General features: G+C 51.8%; 1 protein-coding gene across 4 annotated transcripts; it reads left to right on the top strand.

The window, feature by feature from the left end:
- Positions 1 to 129: 129 nt before the first annotated feature.
- On the top strand, positions 130 to 17,762 carry ROBO3 (roundabout guidance receptor 3). 4 transcript variants are annotated; one of them, XM_084783939.1, is made up of 28 exons: positions 130 to 819; positions 4,165 to 4,491; positions 4,799 to 4,956; positions 5,718 to 5,838; positions 5,935 to 6,073; positions 6,321 to 6,448; positions 6,709 to 6,833; positions 8,536 to 8,707; positions 9,158 to 9,363; positions 9,591 to 9,672; positions 9,887 to 10,052; positions 10,570 to 10,736; positions 11,284 to 11,408; positions 11,606 to 11,831; positions 12,024 to 12,145; positions 12,401 to 12,572; positions 12,915 to 13,100; positions 13,812 to 13,835; positions 13,915 to 13,957; positions 14,202 to 14,341; positions 14,682 to 14,876; positions 15,029 to 15,167; positions 15,307 to 15,519; positions 15,893 to 16,044; positions 16,165 to 16,275; positions 16,466 to 16,627; positions 16,998 to 17,209; positions 17,490 to 17,762. In XM_084783939.1, exons 1-28 carry the CDS (start codon positions 660 to 662, stop codon positions 17,499 to 17,501), a joined length of 4,185 nt encoding a protein of 1,394 aa, XP_084640065.1. In that variant the 5' UTR covers positions 130 to 659; the 3' UTR covers positions 17,502 to 17,762. The 4 variants fall into 4 exon arrangements, with proteins under 4 accessions (XP_084640065.1, XP_084640066.1, XP_084640067.1 ...); XM_084783940.1 differs by having other exon boundaries at positions 131 to 819; positions 11,287 to 11,408; XM_084783941.1 differs by lacking the exons at positions 130 to 819; positions 4,165 to 4,491 and having other exon boundaries at positions 4,818 to 4,956; positions 5,913 to 6,073.
- Positions 17,763 to 19,258: the final 1,496 nt, after the last annotated feature.

The raw sequence follows: 19,258 nt of genomic DNA, 5'->3' as shown, positions 1-19,258 counted from the left end.
GGGGTGGGATGGTGATGCAGAGGTGGAATTGTGGTCTTCCTCCCGCTCCTCGCAGTCCAGTATACTGCGCTCACGTCTGCAAGCCCCAGAATCGGAAGGCACTGGAAGCTGGGACACTGAGAGCTCAACAGCGTTTGCTGCTCTTCGAATGCCTCAGTTTCCCCTACCTTCAAGAAAGGAAACAATTTCTGCTACAAATTTAGAGAGAAAGGCAGAGTCGGACAGAGATTCAGTCCTCATCTTGGGTGCTTGGAGAAAGAGGAAAACTCTCCCGCCAGGTTCAGAGGAACATTTGATGAGAGGAGTGTGGGGCGGGGACTCTCACGCGCGCTGCCCTGCTAGTGGCCGTTCTGGTGGCGATGGGGGTATGGAAGGAGGCGGATTAAGCCCTTAATTACGGCGTGATCCGAGTGGCACCTGCTTTCCGCTCGCCTAGCTCCCTGGGGACTCCCGGCACTGTGGGGTGGAGAGAAGAACTAGCGAAGGAAGCTAACCCGCGCGGAAGCTCGGCCCGTACCCAGGCACGCCTGCAGGACAGCGGCACCGTGGCTGCCGCAGCGCGCAAAGGCTGTGGAGGGGCTTACGGCCCCCGGCCCCCGGGTCCTAGACCCAGTGGCTGGGCTCCGAGCCCCCCGCCAAAAACCCAGGCGAGCCGCGTCATGCTGCGCTACCTGCTTAAAACACTACTGCAGATGAACTTGTTCGCGGACTCCCTAGCGGGAGACGTCTCCAACTCCAGTGAGCTACTCCTCGGCTTCAACTCCTCGCTGGCAGCGCTCAATCCTAGCCTGGTGCCCCCTGGAGACCCCTCTTTCAATGGTGAGACTGTCTGATGGGGACCAGAGATTTGGGGGTCGGGGTGAGAGGGCTGCGTGGAGGGGAAGATCGAAGCGCCCCTTCCCTTCCAGGACCCAGAAACACTTATCAGGGCCCTCTGGGAAGCGGAATCCCAAAGGAGCATCTGAGTTGGGTTATCTGCTTGTGGTGGGGGACTTCTGACTTTCTTTCTCCTCATTTCCCCTACTACCCAGCTACCACACCCACCCTAGGTGGGAGAACTGTGAAGGGCAGAAGAGGGGACACGGCCACTAGCCGGTCAGGGCAAAACCGGCCACTAGTAGCAGATGTCGCATCAAGGACCTGAAGTTAAAAAAAAAAAAAACAAAACTCAGAGCAAGAGTGAGAAAGCCCCAATTTTGTAGGTGTTTTGTTGCGGAGGGACGGAGTCAGCGGTCTTTTCAAGGAAACTTAGAGCTAAGTTTGTATTCCCCTGTGAGACTCACAGCTGACCCATCCTGGCAGAGCGGTGGCGAGGTCGTTACCACTAATTACAGTGATTAATAAATAACTTGAGACAGCACTGCCTCCCTTAGCGCCGCAGGCAGTCTGGAGAGGGGCCGGATCGCGCTCCCTGCTGGCCACGTCTGGAAGTCTCCTCTGGGACGCCTCTGCGGGAGTTAGGGTAGGGGCCTCGACTCCTAGTGGCCACCCTTCTCCGCCTTAGCTGCAGACTTAAAAAGTCTCTCTCTCTCTCTCTCTCTCTCTCTCTCTCTCTCTCTCTCTCTCTCTCTCTCTCTCTCTCTCTCTCTCTCTCTCTCTCTCTCTCTCTCTCTCTCTCTCTCTCTCTCCACCCCCTCCCTCCCTCTCCCCTCAGGTGCGGGGGAGGAGCCCCAGAGCCCTATTTGCATGGTCATTAGCTATTCATTAGGCTGCTGTCGACGCTTCTCTGGAGACTTGGGATGACAAGGAAGAAATTCCAGGGAAAGGCACCCCGCAGCTGTGTCTGCAGGAATTAGAGGGAAAGGGTGGACCAGAAGGGTGTGGTGTGTATGGAAGGAGTTTGAAAAGGGCTGGATTCTGTCACCTTTAAGGAGCCCCAAGAGGTTAAGCAGTTATTTTCCCTGACGTCCCACTCACTCACCTAGAGCTTACACCAGGCATCTTGTCATTCAAGTTTGTAAGGCAATAAGGGAAGATGTAGGGAAGATGTTCATTGGTGGCCACATCCGGCCACTAGGAAAACACAGCGATGGAGGGTGAAGAACGGCTCATTGATCACAAAAGCAGCGCAGAGCAAAATCTTGGCAGCAGGGGACCTAAACGTACTTTCACTGAACAGGAGAGGTTTTGTGGAGTGGGGGTGGAGTGGGGTGGAAATACCAGAGCTTGGAGTCTCATTCAGGTAGAGTCTGTAGGAGACAGATTAAAGGGCCGGGGAGGAAAGGATGCTGAATAATGGTAAACTTGCCATACTTCCTGATGTGCTTTATATCCTTGGTGGGTTCTGGAGACCCATACTAGTGACATAACCCAGTCAGCCTTCCCCACTGATCCAAAGGCTTTTACACGCCGAGTGATGGGCTTATAGGCATGGGCCACCGGTAGGCTGAAGCTAAATAATTTGACCAACTTATTAACTCTGAGAAGTGTCGAATTCTGAGATGCCAGCTCAAAGCATTTCAAAGCCAAAACCTGGGCTCTAGCCATGTCAGGGGCCTCTCTCAGTGGGGTGGTTTCAAACCAGGATTGGGATGGGACAGAGAAAAGAGAAAAGGATTCCATCTGGAAGGGAGAAGACCAAGAAAATTATTATCTTCCATACGTGGGAGAGAAACTGATTTTACCACCGAGCAGTCAAATCAACTCTACAGGGACAGACCCTGCACCCACCTCGCCCCAGCTTTCTCTATGCCAGAACTCTTAAAACGAAGGGCAAGAAACGAAACCTAATCCCCCACTGGGCTTAGAACCAAGAGGTCTCTGAGGATCTTGGAACAGGGTAGGCGGGGTGGGGGCGAGAAAAAGAGAGAAAGGCGCAGAACAGATGCGCCCAGCAGTCCCTGGTTATTTAAGGACACCAGCTTGCACAAGGCTACAGTGCCGCCTACTGGCAGAAGGTTATAAATCCTTTACCAAAGGCAGGCTGAGTGCCCAGTATTAGTTTTTACCTCTGCTATCCTGAGCAGAAATGTGGGCATGAACCAGGTTCAGAACGGAGGTCTGTAGACCAAGAGAGAGGCTGTATTCCAAAAGAACAAGGAGGGAGAAAAATTTCTTTCCTGGTTTTAAAAGACTGCGTTTCCAGCCAGGCGTGGTGGTGCACGCCTTTAATCCCAGCACTCGGGATGCAGGGGCGGATGGATCGCTGTGAGTTCGAGGTTAGCCTGGTCTACAAAGTGAGTCTAGGACAGCCAAAGCTACGCTGAGAAACCCTCTTTCTAAAAACAAAACACAAAACACACACACACACACACACACACACACACACACACGCCTTTCAGGAAAAGCAGCACCGCTCATATTTATATTCCCACCACGTTTAATTTCTGTGACGTCACAGAGTCCTTGGAAAATAAAAATAAAAATAAACAAACCATGAGATAACCTAGAGCCTCATACCATTCAAATTAAGAACCCTTTCTAGTTTTAGGCCCCAGCCCTTAACACCTTTCTTTCTTTCTTTCTTTTTTTCTTTTTGTTTCTCTTTCTTTCTTTTTTGTTTGTTTGTTTTTTGTTTTGGTTTAGGTTTTCGAGACAGGGTTTCTCTGTGTTAGCCTTGGCTGTCCTGGACTTTGTAGACCAGGCTGACCTTGAACTCACAGCATCCGGGCTGCTTCTGCCTCCAGAGTGCTGGGATTAAAGGTGTGTGCCACCATGGCCAGCAATTAACGCCTTCCTTTAAACAAATTTCCATTTCACCTGTGGGACCAGGAATCATTCAGAAGGGAATACTCTAGTGTCTGCTATGGTACAGGGTGCATGATTGCTCACTGGGCAAGGATTATACAGGAACCAGTGTGTGTGTGTGTGTGTGTGTGTGTGTGTGTGTGTGTGTGTGTGTGCGCAAATCAACTTGCTAGAGTACAAGTTTCTCACTAAATTATGCTCAGTCATCCCTTTCTTACACTGGTTAGGAAAGGGGGCCAGAATCTCCAGGAGACCTGAAAGCCTTCCCTATATAGATTTGCCTATCTGAGGGCATTTCAGTTCCAAGGTAAGACAGTACTGGAGCCTACTGTCTTAGGGAGGACAGGTGGGCCGATGCACATGGCTCTCTAGCAGAGGAAGCATGGGAGGCAAGCAAGGCAGAGTGTTCTCTTACTCTCAAGAGCCTTGATCTCTCCCCTAATTGCCTTGCCTGAGCACTTTAACCTCTTTCTCCAGGGTCAAGAGTTGGGCCAGAAGATGCCATGCCACGGATTGTAGAGCAGCCGCCAGACCTGCTGGTTTCCAGGGGCGAGCCAGCTACTCTGCCCTGCCGCGCCGAAGGCCGGCCTCGACCCAACATCGAGTGGTACAAGAACGGGGCACGAGTGGCCACTGCACGGGAGGACCCGCGAGCTCACCGACTGCTGCTGCCCAGCGGCGCCCTCTTCTTTCCTCGCATCATGCATGGGCGCCGCTCTCGGCCTGACGAGGGAGTCTATACCTGTGTGGCTCGCAACTACCTGGGAGCAGCCGCTAGCAGAAATGCCTCTCTGGAAGTAGCTGGTGAGAGAGTTCGGTTGGCTGATGCTTCTGGAGTCTGGGGCAAGCGGGAAAGCCTAGGCAGAGTTGGCCTGGTTAGGGTGCAGGGTCGGGGAAGGCTGAGCCCACTGAATGTCTTTTTTGCGGGGGGGGGGGGGGTTCTCTAAGGCCAAACCTTGACCATGGAGAAGGAAATTGGGTTTGACTTGGTATTTCAGAATTCACCCTGTGACCCACCCTCCTCCCGGACATTCCTTCCTGTTAAAATCACACCACTCAGTTGATTCTTCTGACTTTTCTCCACGTGGCCCCTTCTCTTTTTTTTTTTCAGTCCTTCGTGATGATTTCCGGCAATCGCCTGGGAACATGGTGGTAGCAGTCGGGGAGCCAGCAGTAATGGAATGTGTGCCCCCTAAGGGCCACCCAGAGCCTTTGGTGACATGGAAGAAGGGCAGTGCAAAGCTTAAGGAAGAGGAGGGAAGGATCACCGTGAGTGTGTGTGTGTGTGTGTGTGTGTGTGTGTGTGTGTGTCTGTCTGTCTGTCTGTCTGTGTGTACAAGCGTATGAATGTAGGTAATAAGTCTGGGGCGCGCTGATCTAAGGGTCTTGCGACCTACGAATAATATCTAATGTCTTAGTATTATATGGTAGAAGATCTGAAATCGAGCTACTGAGTAAAGGACTGAGGTAAGGAAAGTGGAGAAAGCTGGATGTGGTGGTGCACATTTTAATCCCAGCACTTGGGAGGTAGAGGCAGACAAGGCCACTGGTCTACAAAGCCAGTCCCAGGGCACCCAGAGCTAAACAGAAAAACCCTGTCTCAACCCCTCCCCCCTCTAAAAAAGTGGAGAGAGAACACCATGATGCTGCAGAGACTCCATATCTGACAAGAGTCAACTTCATTAGTTTTCTTTTAATCTTATTTGAGATTAATTTATAATATATACAGTGCTCTGCCTGCATGTACACCTTCAAGCCAGAAGAGGGCATCATCAGATTTCACTATAGATGGTTGTAAGCCACCATGTGATTGCTGGGGAATTGAACTCAGGACCTCTGGAGGAGCACACAGTGCTCTTAACTTCTGAGTCATCTCTTCAGGCCCCATTAGTTTTCTTCATTGGCTTATTATGAGAACTAAATACATTTTACACACACACACACACACACACACACACACACACACACACACACACACACACACTTTGATGGCTGTAAAGGACCCCAGTGTTACCATTGTTATTCTCTAGATACGTGGAGGAAAGCTGATGATGTCACACACATTCAAGAGTGATGCTGGCATGTATATGTGTGTGGCCTCCAACATGGCTGGAGAACGAGAAAGTGGAGCCGCTGAACTCGTGGTATTGGGTAGGCACCAGGCCCTTTGGAGTTATGGGAGTGCGTAGCCCAGTGAGGAATTAGCTATGCAAAACTCCTGACAGTTCAATGGCTCCCACTCTGTAGAGCGTCCCTCATTTCTGCGTAGACCAATAAACCAGGTCGTCCTAGCTGAGGCCCCTGTGAATTTCCTGTGTGAGGTGCAGGGAGACCCCCAGCCCAATCTGCGATGGCGCAAGGATGATGGGGAACTGCCCACTGGCAGGTGAGGAACCCTTTCCTTCTGACAGTAGCGGGACCTAAGGAGCCCCAGACCCTACCTGGCCCTAGCACAGAGAAATCTGTTCCTCAGAGCTAGTGGTCCTTGCCTGAACTTATTTCACATAGTGGGTACCATCTTCTGTACCCTTTGAGTCCTGCCTTGCCTATCTTGACCCTGGTGTTTGGTCCTGGGGGAGAAGGAAGGGGTTTGTAGCTGTGGCCAACCCAGCTTGGGGTGGGGAGTGGAGCAGGTATGAGATTCGGAGTGACCACAGCCTTTGGATTGGCCGAGTGAGTGCTGAAGACGAGGGAACTTACACCTGTGTAGCAGAGAACAGCGTGGGCCGTGTGGAGGCATCTGGCTCCCTCAGTGTTCACGGTGAGGGCTCTTCCTGGGCCAGCTGGCAGGGGTAATGTGAGGGATGGTGTGGGAGAATAGGGGGCAAAGATGGAACGTAAAGTGTGGGTAGATCACTGGAGACACTTCTGGAGGGAGAGAGAAGACAAAGCCGAAGAGAGTTAAGCAAGAGACGGACACCTGCTCTATTAAAGCAGCTTTGGACCTCATACCATTAAGTCCCCTGCTCCTTTATTTATTTATTCTCTCTCTCTCTCTCTCTCTCTCTCTCTCCTTCCCAGTGCCACCACAATTTGTGACTCAGCCCCAGGACCAGACAGCAGCTCCTGGAGAAAATGTGTCTTTTCAGTGTGAGACCAAAGGAAACCCCCCACCTGCCATCTTCTGGCAGAAGGAAGGGAGTCAGGTAAGTAGCTCTTTCCGAAGCTCTAACCGAGGTTCCTTCTGGATCTTTCTCTCCCTCCACTTTTCTGCAAACTTCTCTTTCAGCTTCCTCTCCCAGGAATTCCTGGAGGTTATATGAGAGGATATAAATAAATAAAACAATGAAGATTAAAAAAAAAAAGGCCCAGAGCATTTGGACACTCGGAAAATTGAATGATGATGCAGCCATATGTTAAATGGTGCAGAACAAGCTGGGTGTGGTGGTGCACGCCTTTAATCCCAGCACTCGGGAGGCAGAGGCAGGCAGGTCACTGTGAATTCGAGGCCAGCCTGGTCTACAAAGTAAGTCTAGGACAGCCACGGCCACACAGAGAAACCTTGTCTCATAAAAACCAAAAAAAAAAAAAAAAAAAAAAGTGCAGAACTGTTCTGAGTGGCAAGTTCTGAGAGAATCTTAATGTGTTGACCAATGTCTTGAGCGTCTGCAAATCCAGAGACGTTTTTCTTCCCCAAGACCCTCTAGGTCTTGGCCTTTGGACATAAAAACTGCTCTGGAAACCAAATATTGAAGGAATTAAAGCTGCTTGGGGTAGATTACTTTCTCTGTTTATAGCTCCCTCCACAGGGGGAGGGGGGACTCACAGCCATCTCCTTTCTGCTTAGTGAACAAACCCAGATCACACTGTCCCCCGAAAGTTACAACCTAAGTGGCTTTCTCTAAGGAAGAGGTGGGCCCTATGCTGCAGGGTCAGTGACGTAAACCTATTTGTCTCTATACTGCAGGATTTTTATCCCAAACCGTGGCCATGCCGGGCAGTGGTGGCGCACGCCTTTAATCCCAGCACTTGGGAGGCAGAGGCAGGCGGATCGCTGTGAGTTCAAGGCCAGCCTGGTCTACAAAGTGACTCCAGGACAGCCAAGGCTACACAGAGAGACCCTGTCTCGAAAAAAAAAAAAAAAAAAAAAAAAACCAAACCGTGGCCACAATTTCCCAACATCCCCAGTTCTCATGACCACTGCCTTTTAATTAGGTCCTCTTGGGGATGAAAATGGTGATGGTTAGGAGGGAGTAGGAGGAAGTCAGTCAGTGCCTCAACCTAGCCTGTTTTTCCTGAGACCCAAACCTATTTCCCTCCCTTCTATCTAAAGTAAAATGCTAAGCCAGAAAATAGTTAACATTTATCACAGCATTTTATAACACTCTCATATGATTCCTTTATTTCAGCCTACCAAGTTTGACCCCTTGGAGCTCATAAAGCTATAAAGACCCGGAGATTTCATTTTAGTTGTTGTTGATTAGTTGATTCTTCTAAAAGAGAAGTGCATTGGTATTTTGCCTGCATGTATGTCTGTGTGAGGGTACCATACCCACTAGAAGTGGAGTTACAGACAGTTGTGAGCTACCACATTTCTAGGAATTGGACCCAGGTCTTCCATAAGAGCAGACAGTGCTCTGAACCCCTGAGCCATCTCCCCAGGCCCCAGGTGGTTCATCTTACTGCCTTGTCTCAGGCCTTAGCTCCTGAGAGTTTCTCAACCAGTAAATCACAGAGCTGGGGCGTGGACCCCAAGATCTTCTAACAAATGTCCATCATTTTGGGGAGTTGGCCTAACCAGTTTGGCTAGGGCCATGTCAGTGGCTGGAGGCAGAGTGTGAACTAGAACCTGAGGGCTTCTCTCTACACCTGGTCCTTTCCTTATCTTGCTTCCTTGCTCTGTCCCAGGTCCTCCTGTTCCCTAGTCAGTCACTCCAGCCCATGGGACGTCTCCTAGTCTCTCCAAGAGGCCAGCTCAACATCACTGAAGTACAGATCGAGGATGCTGGCTACTATGTGTGCCAGGCTGTCAGTGTGGCTGGTAGCATCCTGGCCAAGGCCCTATTAGAGATAAAAGGAGGTATGTGTCCATGGAGAGAGGGCTGGACCCACGGTCTGCAAAGAGACTGTTTAAAGAGATGTTTTCCTTTCTTGGGTGCTGTTTGATGTGTCTAAAAGGGAATGGGCATTTTTTTCAGAGTGACTTCCTTGATGTTTGGAAATTAGGCAGAGATTGGAAATCTAATCTCTCGTGGTTGACTGGGGGCGGGTGTGTGTGTGTTTGTGTGTGTGTGTGTGTGTGTGTGTGTGTGTGTGTGTGTGTGTGTGTGTGTGTAGATGAAACAGAGGCAGGTGGACTGATGTGGATTCGAAGCTGGCCTGGTCTACAAAGTGAGTCTAGGACAGCCAAGGCTACACAGAGAAGCTGTGTCTTGAAAAAACAAAACAAAACAAACAAACAAACAAAAAACCTCCCAAAACCAAAAAGGGAAAAAGGCTGCTTTCCTGACCCAAATTCTTCCTCTCCCAGCTTCCATGGATGGGCTGCCTCCCATCATCCTCCAGGGAGCAGCCAATCAGACACTGGTACTTGGCTCTTCTGTGTGGCTGCCATGCAGAGTGACTGGAGACCCACAGCCCAATGTCCAGTGGAAGAAAGATGACAGGTGGCTGCAGGGGGATGACTCACAGTTCAACTTAATGGACAATGGCACTCTATACATTGCCAGTGTACAGGTGATTGTCATTCTTAGAATCCTCGTGACTGAGGATAGCTAGCTATCTGGTCCACATTCCGACTCTGTTAGGTACCAACTAGGCATCTAATCCCTTTCTACCTCTCTGCTCTCTCAGACTTCCTAAAGTCTCCAGCATCATCCTCATCCTTCTGTTACCTGCCTCTCCATCCCTTCACCCTACCTTGCTCCACTCCCAGTGGGCCAGCACTCTACCTTCTCCTACAGGAGATGGACATGGGTTTCTACAGCTGTGTGGCCAAGAGTTCCATAGGGGAGGCCACGTGGAGTAGCTGGCTGAGGAAGCGAGGTAAGTTGATCCATCAGTCTCTAGTCAATTTCTCCCAAGTCCCAGGGTTAATTTTTATCTTCCAATATGCCATGCCATATTGGTGGGGATGAGGATGACTGGAGGACTTGGGAGGCAGATGGGAGTCTGGGATAGTATACTCTGTACCCTAACCATCACCGCTCCACAGCTCTCTTCGCCCCTCTGCCTACCTAATGATTATCTATCACTGCAGAAGATTGGGGAGCATCACCGAGTCCAGCAACATCACCCAGTAACCCTCCAGGGCCTCCCTCTCAGCCAGTGGTCATAGAGGTAACCAAGAACAGCGTCACCTTGTCCTGGAAGCCCAATCCACAGTCTGGAGCCACAGCTACCTCTTATGTGATAGAGGCCTTCAGGTATAGAGATGATTTTGTGTGTCTGTGTATGTATGCTTGCAAGTTTGCATGCACATATGTCTACGTGCGCGGTATCAAGTGACCTCCCCCAAGGTCTGTGAGACAAAGTCTTGCTCTGAACCTGGGTCTCACTAATTGGTTAGACAGGCAGACTAGTCAGCTCTGGGGATCGACCTATCTCTACTCTACACTCCTCCCCCAACCAATGCTAAGATTACAGATGTAGGTGCATGCCGGGGGGGGGGGCAGGGGGGGTCTGAAGTCAGGCTCTCATGCTTACTCAGCAGGCACTTCACCAATTGCATCATCTCTCCAGGCCCATGCAGACAATTTTTTTTTAAATACAAAGCTGGAGAATTAAAAAGAGGGGGATCCTATGTCCTCAGGGCCTTTGCTATTTGGGGAGAATGAGTCTCTAGTCCCCTTCTCGCTAGGTAAGAAGATAGTACGAATGAGATTGAGTAGGCAAGTTGGGGATTCCTGGCTTTGATGGTCCTGTCACCTCATTCCCGTTTAGCCAAGCGGCTGGCAACACGTGGCGGACAGTGGCAGATGGGGTACAGCTGGAAACGCACACCGTCAGTGGCCTGCAGCCCAATACCATCTACCTGTTCCTAGTGCGAGCTGTTGGAGCCTGGGGCATCAGTGAACCCAGCCCTGTCTCTAGGCCTGTTCAAACCCAGGGTAAGGCCAGAGGCCTAATGGGTGTGGGTATGCAATGAGGAACAACAAAGAGTAACCCCTCACCCCCACCCCCCCACCCCCACCCATCCAGACCACAGACTGGTGGCAGTCCGCAGGATTTTCTTTTGATATGCCAGATCTATACTGATGGCCCAGACCACAACTGGAAGTCATGTTTCTCTCTCACAGAGGGCTCAAGAAAGGAAGGGGGGGTGGGTGTGACCGTCATCCGCCTCAGCCGCTCCCTTACCACTGAGCTTCTTAAGTGTATGTAGCACAGATTGTTCAGACTAAAAGGGACTTGGGGGTAATCGAGTGCATATGAGAGACAAGGAGCTGAGGCCTTTAAAGAATGCACAGGAAAAAAAAAACCCAATCACATTAGCTGCTCCCCCAGGTTAGCTCTCTGTAAAAGATTCCCTTAATGTAGCTGTGCTAGGCTGGATTGTATTCCGGTCTGCGAGCCAGGCAGAGGTGGAACATAAACATAGCCTTAGTACAAAGTTCTTGCCTTTGGTGGTCCCTGCTGACTGGGCTCTTTGGTCAGCAGACAGCGGCCTATCTAGGCCAGCGGAGGAGCCATGGAGAGGCCAGCAAGGACTAGCTGAAGTGCGCGTGCGAATGCAGGAGCCCATAGTCCTTGGGCCCAGAACTCTGCAGGTGTCCTGGACTGTGAGTGTGGCATAGAGATGTGGTTAAAGATGGGGGTGATGATAGGGGGACATGAGGGCATCTGAGAAGGAGTGAGGGCAGGTAGGAGGTGAGTGGGCGGGGAAGGCAGAAGGAATGGGGTAGGGGGTGGGCCTGGAGGTCCTGGGTGGCTCCAGCCTCTCCTGGGCCTAGTATACACTTTGTCCTGTTTCCTATAGGTGGATGGTCCAGTCCAGCTGGTGCAGGGGTTCCGTGTGTCTTGGAGGATTGCAGGCCTTGACCAGGGGAGCTGGACACTGCTGGATCTACAGACTCCACACAAGCAAAGTACTGTGTTAAGAGGACTGCCCCCAGGGGCCCAAATCCAGATCAAGGTGCAAGTCCAAGGCCAGGAGGGGCTGGGGGCGGAAAGCCCTTTTGTGACCAAGAGCATTCCTGAGGAGGGTAAGCATGCCTGTGGAGTGATTTATAAGACTGGGGAGGAGGGAGAGGGGGGAGCTGTGAAAAGCAAGGTGTGTGGATGGTAAGGGGGGAGGATGCCTTTCTGTTCCCTCATGTAAGAGCAAGGAAAGGGAAGCTTCGGGCAGCTTGCAGTGACCGTCTGTGTCCTCTTTACCATGCTCCACCCTGGGCTAGCCCCCAGTGGCCCCCCTCAGGGAGTGGCTGTGGCCTTGGGGGGTGATGGCAACAGCAGTATCACTGTGTCCTGGGAGCCTCCACTTCCCTCCCAGCAAAATGGGGTCATCACTGAATACCAGGTACAGAGTTGACTGGCGATTGGGTGAGCGGGCTGCGAGCTACTGGCTGCGGGTGGTGTGGGAGCGGGGGTGGGGGCGGGGAAGAGGTGAGACATAGGGCCTAAAGTTACAGTGGAGGGAAACTTATGGCTGGCTTTGGGTCTGAGAAGAGTTTGGGAGAGAGGAAAGGGGTGCAAAGCATTGTCTCCAGGCATGGAGTTCCTCCTAACTGGAACCTCAAGTTTCTCCATGGGTCCTAAATCCAATTCTTCCTAGATCTGGTGCCTGGGTAATGAAAGCCGCTTCCACCTCAATCGATCTGCAGCAGGCTGGGCACGCTCTGTGATGTTCCGGGGACTGCGATTGGGCCAGCTCTATCGAACCCAAGTGGCCGCAGCTACCAGCGCTGGCGTGGGCGTGGCCAGTGCACCAGTGCTAGTGCAGCTGCGTGAGTCCAGTGGTGGGCGTGGGAAAGCAGGGCCAGAGAACTTGGCGGGGGGCGGGGGAGGGGGGGAGGGGGTGGGCCAAGAGCGGGACAGCTTTCCTTTAATTCCTTCACTCGGGAGGCAAAGGCAGGAGAATTTCTGTGAATTCTAGGCCAGCCTGGTCTACATAGCGAGCTCCAAGCCAGCCGAAGATACAGTGAGCTCTTGTCTCAATTAGACAATAAAATAATAAAAGTAATAAAAAAAAATAACTTGGAGGAATACTGAGGAAGTTGGTCTGGAATGGCGCCTTCCAAGCCCTTGGATTTTGGGTTCGTCTCCTTTCATCTCTCTGACCCCTACAGCATCCTCTCCGGCAGTGGAGCCTGGGCCGGAAGTCAGCGAGGGGCTGGCGGAACGGCTGGCTAGGGTGCTGCGGGAGCCAGCCTTCCTGGCGGGCAGCAGCGCGGCGTGCGGGGTGCTACTGCTCGGGCTCTGCGCCGCGGTGTACCGGCGCCAGAAGCTACGGAAAGAGCTCAGTCACTACACCGGTGAGAGCCACGCCCCTGGGCACTAGGAGCCTACAGGAGGTGGGGGTGGGGGAGGTTCCATGGGAGGCGGGGCCTCAACTGAGCAAGTGGGCGGGATCTGAGGTGGTTCCACAAGGAGTACAGCCCACCAGGATAGGGAGCCAGCGTGAAAGTGAGAGGGCAGATCCAGAGGAAGAAGGATTTAGACAGAGGAGTTGAATTTAACACTGGAACACAGGCATTGCCTCTCAACCTCAGTAAAAGTACCGTTCAAGTTGGGGGCGGGGAGCCCTGTGTGACCCCTTGATGTCTAGACTGGCTGGTTCAAAGATCTACTCCTTAATAAAAGCAATCTCTGGAGAGATGACAAAATCTCCAAGGTCAGGGATCTCCCAGTTTGGTTACGCATAGGAATCATGTGGGAAAGCTTCAGGGGGAAAAACTGTGAGAATGAAACTGGATGTGGTGGCGCTCACCTATATTCCTAGCACCAAGGAAGGAGGGCTGGCAGAGTCAGGAGGATCACGTGTTCAAGGCCGGCCTGGGCTACTTGCTATCCTGTCTCAAAAGGAAAAAGGAGAGGGACCCGAGTCCCATTCCGAGAAATTAGTACAAAATTGATTCCGTGTGTAACATGGATTAGATTTGGAAACAGGACCAAGGACAAACAAATGGAGTTCCTGACCACTCACTTCATTTCCCCTCTTTTTTTTCTGGGTTCCTTTTCGGAAGCCTCCTTTGCCTACACACCTGCAGGTAAGGGTCTCTACTCTGTGCGGTTCCGAACCCCAGGACCAGGTCTTCTCTTACCACTTTCCCCCTTTGTCTTCCCCAGTGTCCTTTCCACACTCAGAGGGCCTTTCCGGATCCAGTTCCAGGTAATCCTTAGGACCTTTCTAACGACAATTATTTCTACAGAGAGAGAGAGAGAGAGAGAGAGAGAGAGAGAGAGAGAGTGTGCCCCTTCCACTCCAGGCTTGACCACCTCTCTACGCCCAACCTTTCCCAGTTCCTCATCCTAGCCATCATTTCTGTCCTGTGACTCTTGATTGCGTCCATCTTCCTCCCTTGGCTGGCCTCTTTTGGCTCTCCGTTCCCAATATTCACCTGCTCCCTCCTTAGGCCACCCATGGGCCTTGGCCCTGCTGCTTACCCATGGCTGGCAGACTCCTGGCCCCACCCATCCCGGAGTCCCTCAGCTCAGGAACCCAGGGGAAGCTGCTGCCCCAGCAATCCTGACCCAGATGCTAGATACTACAATGGTGAGGAGCTCTGATTCCTTTAAGGGTACACCTACCCCCATCCCCCAAGGCTCAGCCTTCCCCTACCCCCACTTCTCACTTGTCAGCTTCCTGGGGGCACATTGAAGGGATCACACTGAGGAACCCTGGCCTTTCTGAGGTTGGTTAGGTCTGGGGAATGGACCTTGAGCTTGAGTCACAGAACAGCCATCAGACCTTAAACTTTGCCTTGGTTTAACATGTCAGATTTGGGGTCGGGGAGGAGGTTGATCCCACAGAATCTCCTTCTGCTTTCCATTTTCCTTTGTCCTCTATGTGTGTCTGCCTCCTCCCCCCGGGCTTCCCTCTTTCTTCTCCTCAGAGGCAGGAATCTCCCTGTACTTGGCTCAGACTGCACGGGGTGCTAATGGCCCTGGTGAGGGTCCTGTCTACAGCACCATTGACCCAGTAGGGGAAGAGCTTCAGACCTTCCATGGAGGGTTCCCTCAACATTCTTCTGGGGACCCGAGCACCTGGAGCCAGTATGCTCCTCCCGAATGGAGCGAGGGGGACAGTGGTACGACTCCAATTCTTAGCCCTCCCCATTTTTGTTCTATCCACAATATCCTCCTCCGGCCTGTGGCACCTGGCCTGTCATTTTCTCCTGACACACTGACTTCTCTCTGCCTCTTTCCTGCTCCTGGTGTGCCCCCTATCTCCTCTCCTCAGGAGCCAGGGGAGGCAAAGGGAAGCTTTTGGGCAAACCTGTACAGATGCCCTCTTTGAGCTGGCCGGAAGCCCTGCCACCACCTCCCCCTTCCTGTGAACTAAGCTGTCCAGAGGGGCCTGAGGAGGAGCTGAAGGGCAGGTAAGGATCCTGCCAGCTGCACACGCCCCTCGAAATATGTGATAAGCCCAAGACTAGAGGGGGAGGAGCGGGCAGAGGCTTCCAGAGAAAAGTGTGAAGTGCTCAGTCCTTCACTTCTCATCTGCCTTTTCCACCTCAGTTCAGATCTGGAAGAGTGGTGCCCACCAATGCCTGAGAAAAACCACTTGATTGAGCCAAGCTCCAGTGGAGCATGCCTAGTGTCTGCGTCCCGAGGGGAAACTCCCTCCCCTACCTCCTCTTATGGACAGCAGTCCACAGCCACTCTTACCCCCTCACCTCCTGATCCTCCCCTGCCCCCTACTGACATCCCCCACCTCCATCAGATGCCCAGGTAAGGAGGTATAGAGTACTCTGCACATTATAGGCCCCCTCCGTATATATTTATCCAGTGGGTGAGTGGGTGGATGAATATATGAAGAAGGGATAGAGGTCTCGTGGCTGTGATCAAGTGAAAGTTGTGATTGTGGGAAAGAAGTTGATGTCTAACAGAATTCTCACTCATCTTTCAGGCTGTCTCTGCAAACTTCCAAGGCATTGCATGCAAACATGGATGTCCTCATGCTCCCTAGTTTGAGGCCTTATGGGGGACAGATCAGATCTTGCCTATTCTGAGTATTAGGCAGAACACACAGCACAATGCCTGGCGTGTAGTAAGATCTTGGTTTTGTGGAGTGAACAAATGCTGAGGCCTTATGTCATTGCAGGAGGGTGCCGCTTGGGCCAAGTTCTCCTCTCAGTGTATCCCAGCCCACTCTGAGTAGCCATGAAGGAAGGCCTGCTGGCCCAGGTGTTGGCCCCATAGTCTCCTATCACCCTACGCCCAGTCCTGTCCCAAGTACAGCCAGCAGTGCTCCAGGTGAGTCAGCTGTCGTTCACCTTGCTCCCACCTCACTGGACTCCCTCAAAGCTTGCTTTCTCTTTACCCCCTTTTCAGCGCCTTCCCTTACCTGCCCGCTTTTGCCTCTTAATACTACAGGAAGAACCCACCAGGTGACTGTAGAAATGACTCCTCCACTCCATGGACACCGTGCCCGAATCCGGAAGAAACCCAAGGCTCTTCCTTACAGACGGGAGCACAGTCCTGGGGGTGAGAGGAGCCCTGGGCCCGGGAGATGGTGACAGAGAGAACAAGCAGGGAACCAAAAGGAACGGAGCCGGTGACACCAAACCTTGGGCCACTGTCTTGCCTCCTCTTGTCGGGGGAGGGGGGCAGGGAGGAGAGGGGGAGCTGGGTTAGGAGAAGCAGGAGACTTGGCTGAAAAAAGGTTTCTCCACAGACTTGCCCCCACCCCCCTTGCCACCACCAGAGGAAGAGACAAGCTGGCCCTTGGGTCTGAGAGCAGCAGGCAGCATGTCTTCCCTAGAGCGAGACCGCAGCGGAGAGAGAAGAATGGGACAGGCAGTGCCTCTAGGGGCCCAACGTGGGCCCCATCCAGATGGTAAGGAGAGCCAGGACAGCGGGAGGGGACTGGAAGCTTGTAGAAGTCCCAATGATGGTCCCCAGCTCCCTGTCACCTTCAGTTGGATAAATGCATCTGGTCAACATGATGCGGCTCTTGTCTCTTTCACTTGCTGTAAACAAAAGTCCTGAGTTCCCAAGATTTTTGACCCCCCAGGACTGAAGCCGATGAGGAAAAAAGTAGGGTCTGGGTGCTGTGTCCTCCCTTCCCCAAATTCCCTGTGCTCAGGAGCTCCTCAAATGTTTTAACTCCCTGTCATGTCAAGGTCATGTGTTAGGCCCTCAACCTGTCAGAGCCTAGGGTAGCCAATGGACAAGTAGTGACAGTCTGCTTTCTCCCATGGGCCCAGCTGCACTTCTGGGTTGTGCTGCAGAAGAGGCCTGGCTCCCATATGGCAGACCAAGCTTCCTGGGCCATGGCCAGGGCACCAGCACCTGCTCTACCGCTGGCAGCAACTCTTCCAGGGGTTCCAGTAGCTCTCGGGGTTCTCGGGGCTCTCGGGGCCCTGGACGGAGCCGGAGCCGGAGCCAGAGCCACAGGGCAGGACAGAAACGTCGAGAGGTGGGTACCAGAGATCATAAGGAAGCAGAGCAGGGTGGGAGGGCAGGCCAGAGAAAAAACAGAAAAGTAGTAAGGGGCTTTCAGAGGAGATTACAGAGAGGGATGTAAGGAAGGAATCCTTGAGAAGAAATGACAAGAGGTGAGGGCATAATGACACACAAGAGTAAGCCTGGGTATTCCATAGAAGTAGATTAGAAAGAAGGCAGATCCCTTACTCTGTGTGGCCTGTCACAAAATGATAGCTCCTCCTCCCTCATTACATACACCCTTTTCTCCTTAGGAACCAAGATGACCCTTCATGAAGCAATGAACTTACTGGAAGTTCCACAGGGAAAGGATGGGATCCCCTTCCTGGTCAACAGATGTGAGCCAAGAGGAGCAAGGATGGGCTGCCTTCCCTCCCAGCAATGATACTGTGACTCACTGAAGCCCACTGTCCTCACAGCTTTAGGTGTCTTGGGAGCCAGAGAACTAGTTTTTCCTTTCCACCTTCTTCAGACTGAGACATGTTTGTACAAAAGGGGGGTAAAAAAGCATCCGATCTGAGCCATGGGCCATGCTTGTTTGTTATGTGCAGTGTTGTGAGTAGAGCAGGCTGTGAAGGTCTGTAGACCAATACACACTGTTAGCTTTTGCATCCTCTTGAATTTCTATGAAAATCACATGATAAGGACAGCTGATAAGTAACACTGGTCTGGCATGCATCCCAGAGGAACTGAAGTCACTGTCCAACAGTCTGTTAGCCCACCAGCCTCCAGTGTGTTAGTTCACCGGCCTCCAGTGTGTTAGCCCTCTGTTCACTGATGTACAAAAACAACTTAAGGGAGGAAAGGTTTATTTTGGCTCAGCTTTTCAGACTGCATCCATGCTTCACTGGATCTTGTTTTGTAGCTCTGGTGAGGCAAACCATCATGGAGGGGCAGGGCTGCTCACCTCATAACATCCAGGAAGTGGAAATAAGCATACAAGAAGTGGCCAAGGCAAGATATGTGTTGTAAAGAAATGATCCTAGTGACGTACTTCCTCCAGTCACACCAAACCTCCTAGTATCCCATAGACAAAGTTAGTGCCTTCAGGGTCCAGTCACCTCTCCATAGTGACACAAGCTAGCAGTACAGTCCTTCACTGTATAGATCTGTTGGAGTGACATTTTATATATAAACTATAATACCCTGTTACAACTATAGGGATATTCAAGTAGCCAACACATAGATTGTTGTCCCGTCTTTAGAGAACTGAGCCAAGCTCTTCTTTGGTGCTCTCCTCCAGGGCCTATCTTCTTTTCTGTAAGAAAACCCTTACCTCAAAATAAATAGAAGCTGAAAAACCCCAAAGAGAGCCAGTCTTATAGCATTTACCCATAATCCCAGCACCCAAGAGGCAAAGGCTGGAAGGTTAGGAGTTCAAGGCCAGTTCCAGCTGCATAGCTGCTCTGAGGTCAACCTGGACTACGTGAAACCTTGTCTCCAACAAAACAAAACAAAGAACGCATGAGTGAAATCCAAGAAGGAAACACATGCTTCTGCATAGCCCAGGCTCTGTCACAGAGCATGCCTGAAGAAGGGTACCTATTGAGTCATGGGATCTAAGAGTTTGCCATGGACTTATATGTCACAGTTGCCATCACTGTCATCCCACAGCTGACCCATGTGTTGGCTGCTTGAATTACTCCTTGCTTCTTGCCTGCTTCGTCCTCAGTTCTCTAAATAGCTTGGGCCTTCAGAGCTGTTTCATTGGCCTCTGATTTGACCTGAGCATTTGTGAGTGCAAATGCCATTTCCCCTTCGGTCTGGCAAGCAGAGCTGGAATGGTTACAAGAGGAATTTCGCCAGAAAGCTAACAACAGCAAAATAATCTAGAAGAGGAAAAAAAAAATGAGCGGATGTATATCCGGACCATTCATTTCTCCTTGCAAGACCCTGCAGAGCAATCAGGCTGGTTCACTGAACAGAGCTCAGGAATCAGTCCCCCTGGTCACGTGGGCTTGGCTTCCTAACCCAGAGTGGTCTCCAGAAAGAGTGGCAGGGTTTAATGATGTAGCTCCACTGG

The sequence above is a fragment of the Acomys minous genome (assembly GCF_964271855.1).
Source record: "Acomys minous genome assembly, chromosome: 5".
Taxonomy (NCBI): domain Eukaryota; kingdom Metazoa; phylum Chordata; class Mammalia; order Rodentia; family Muridae; genus Acomys; species Acomys minous.
The sequence above is the reverse complement of the archived record's forward strand: the minus strand, read 5'-3'. Positions and strand labels throughout refer to the sequence as shown.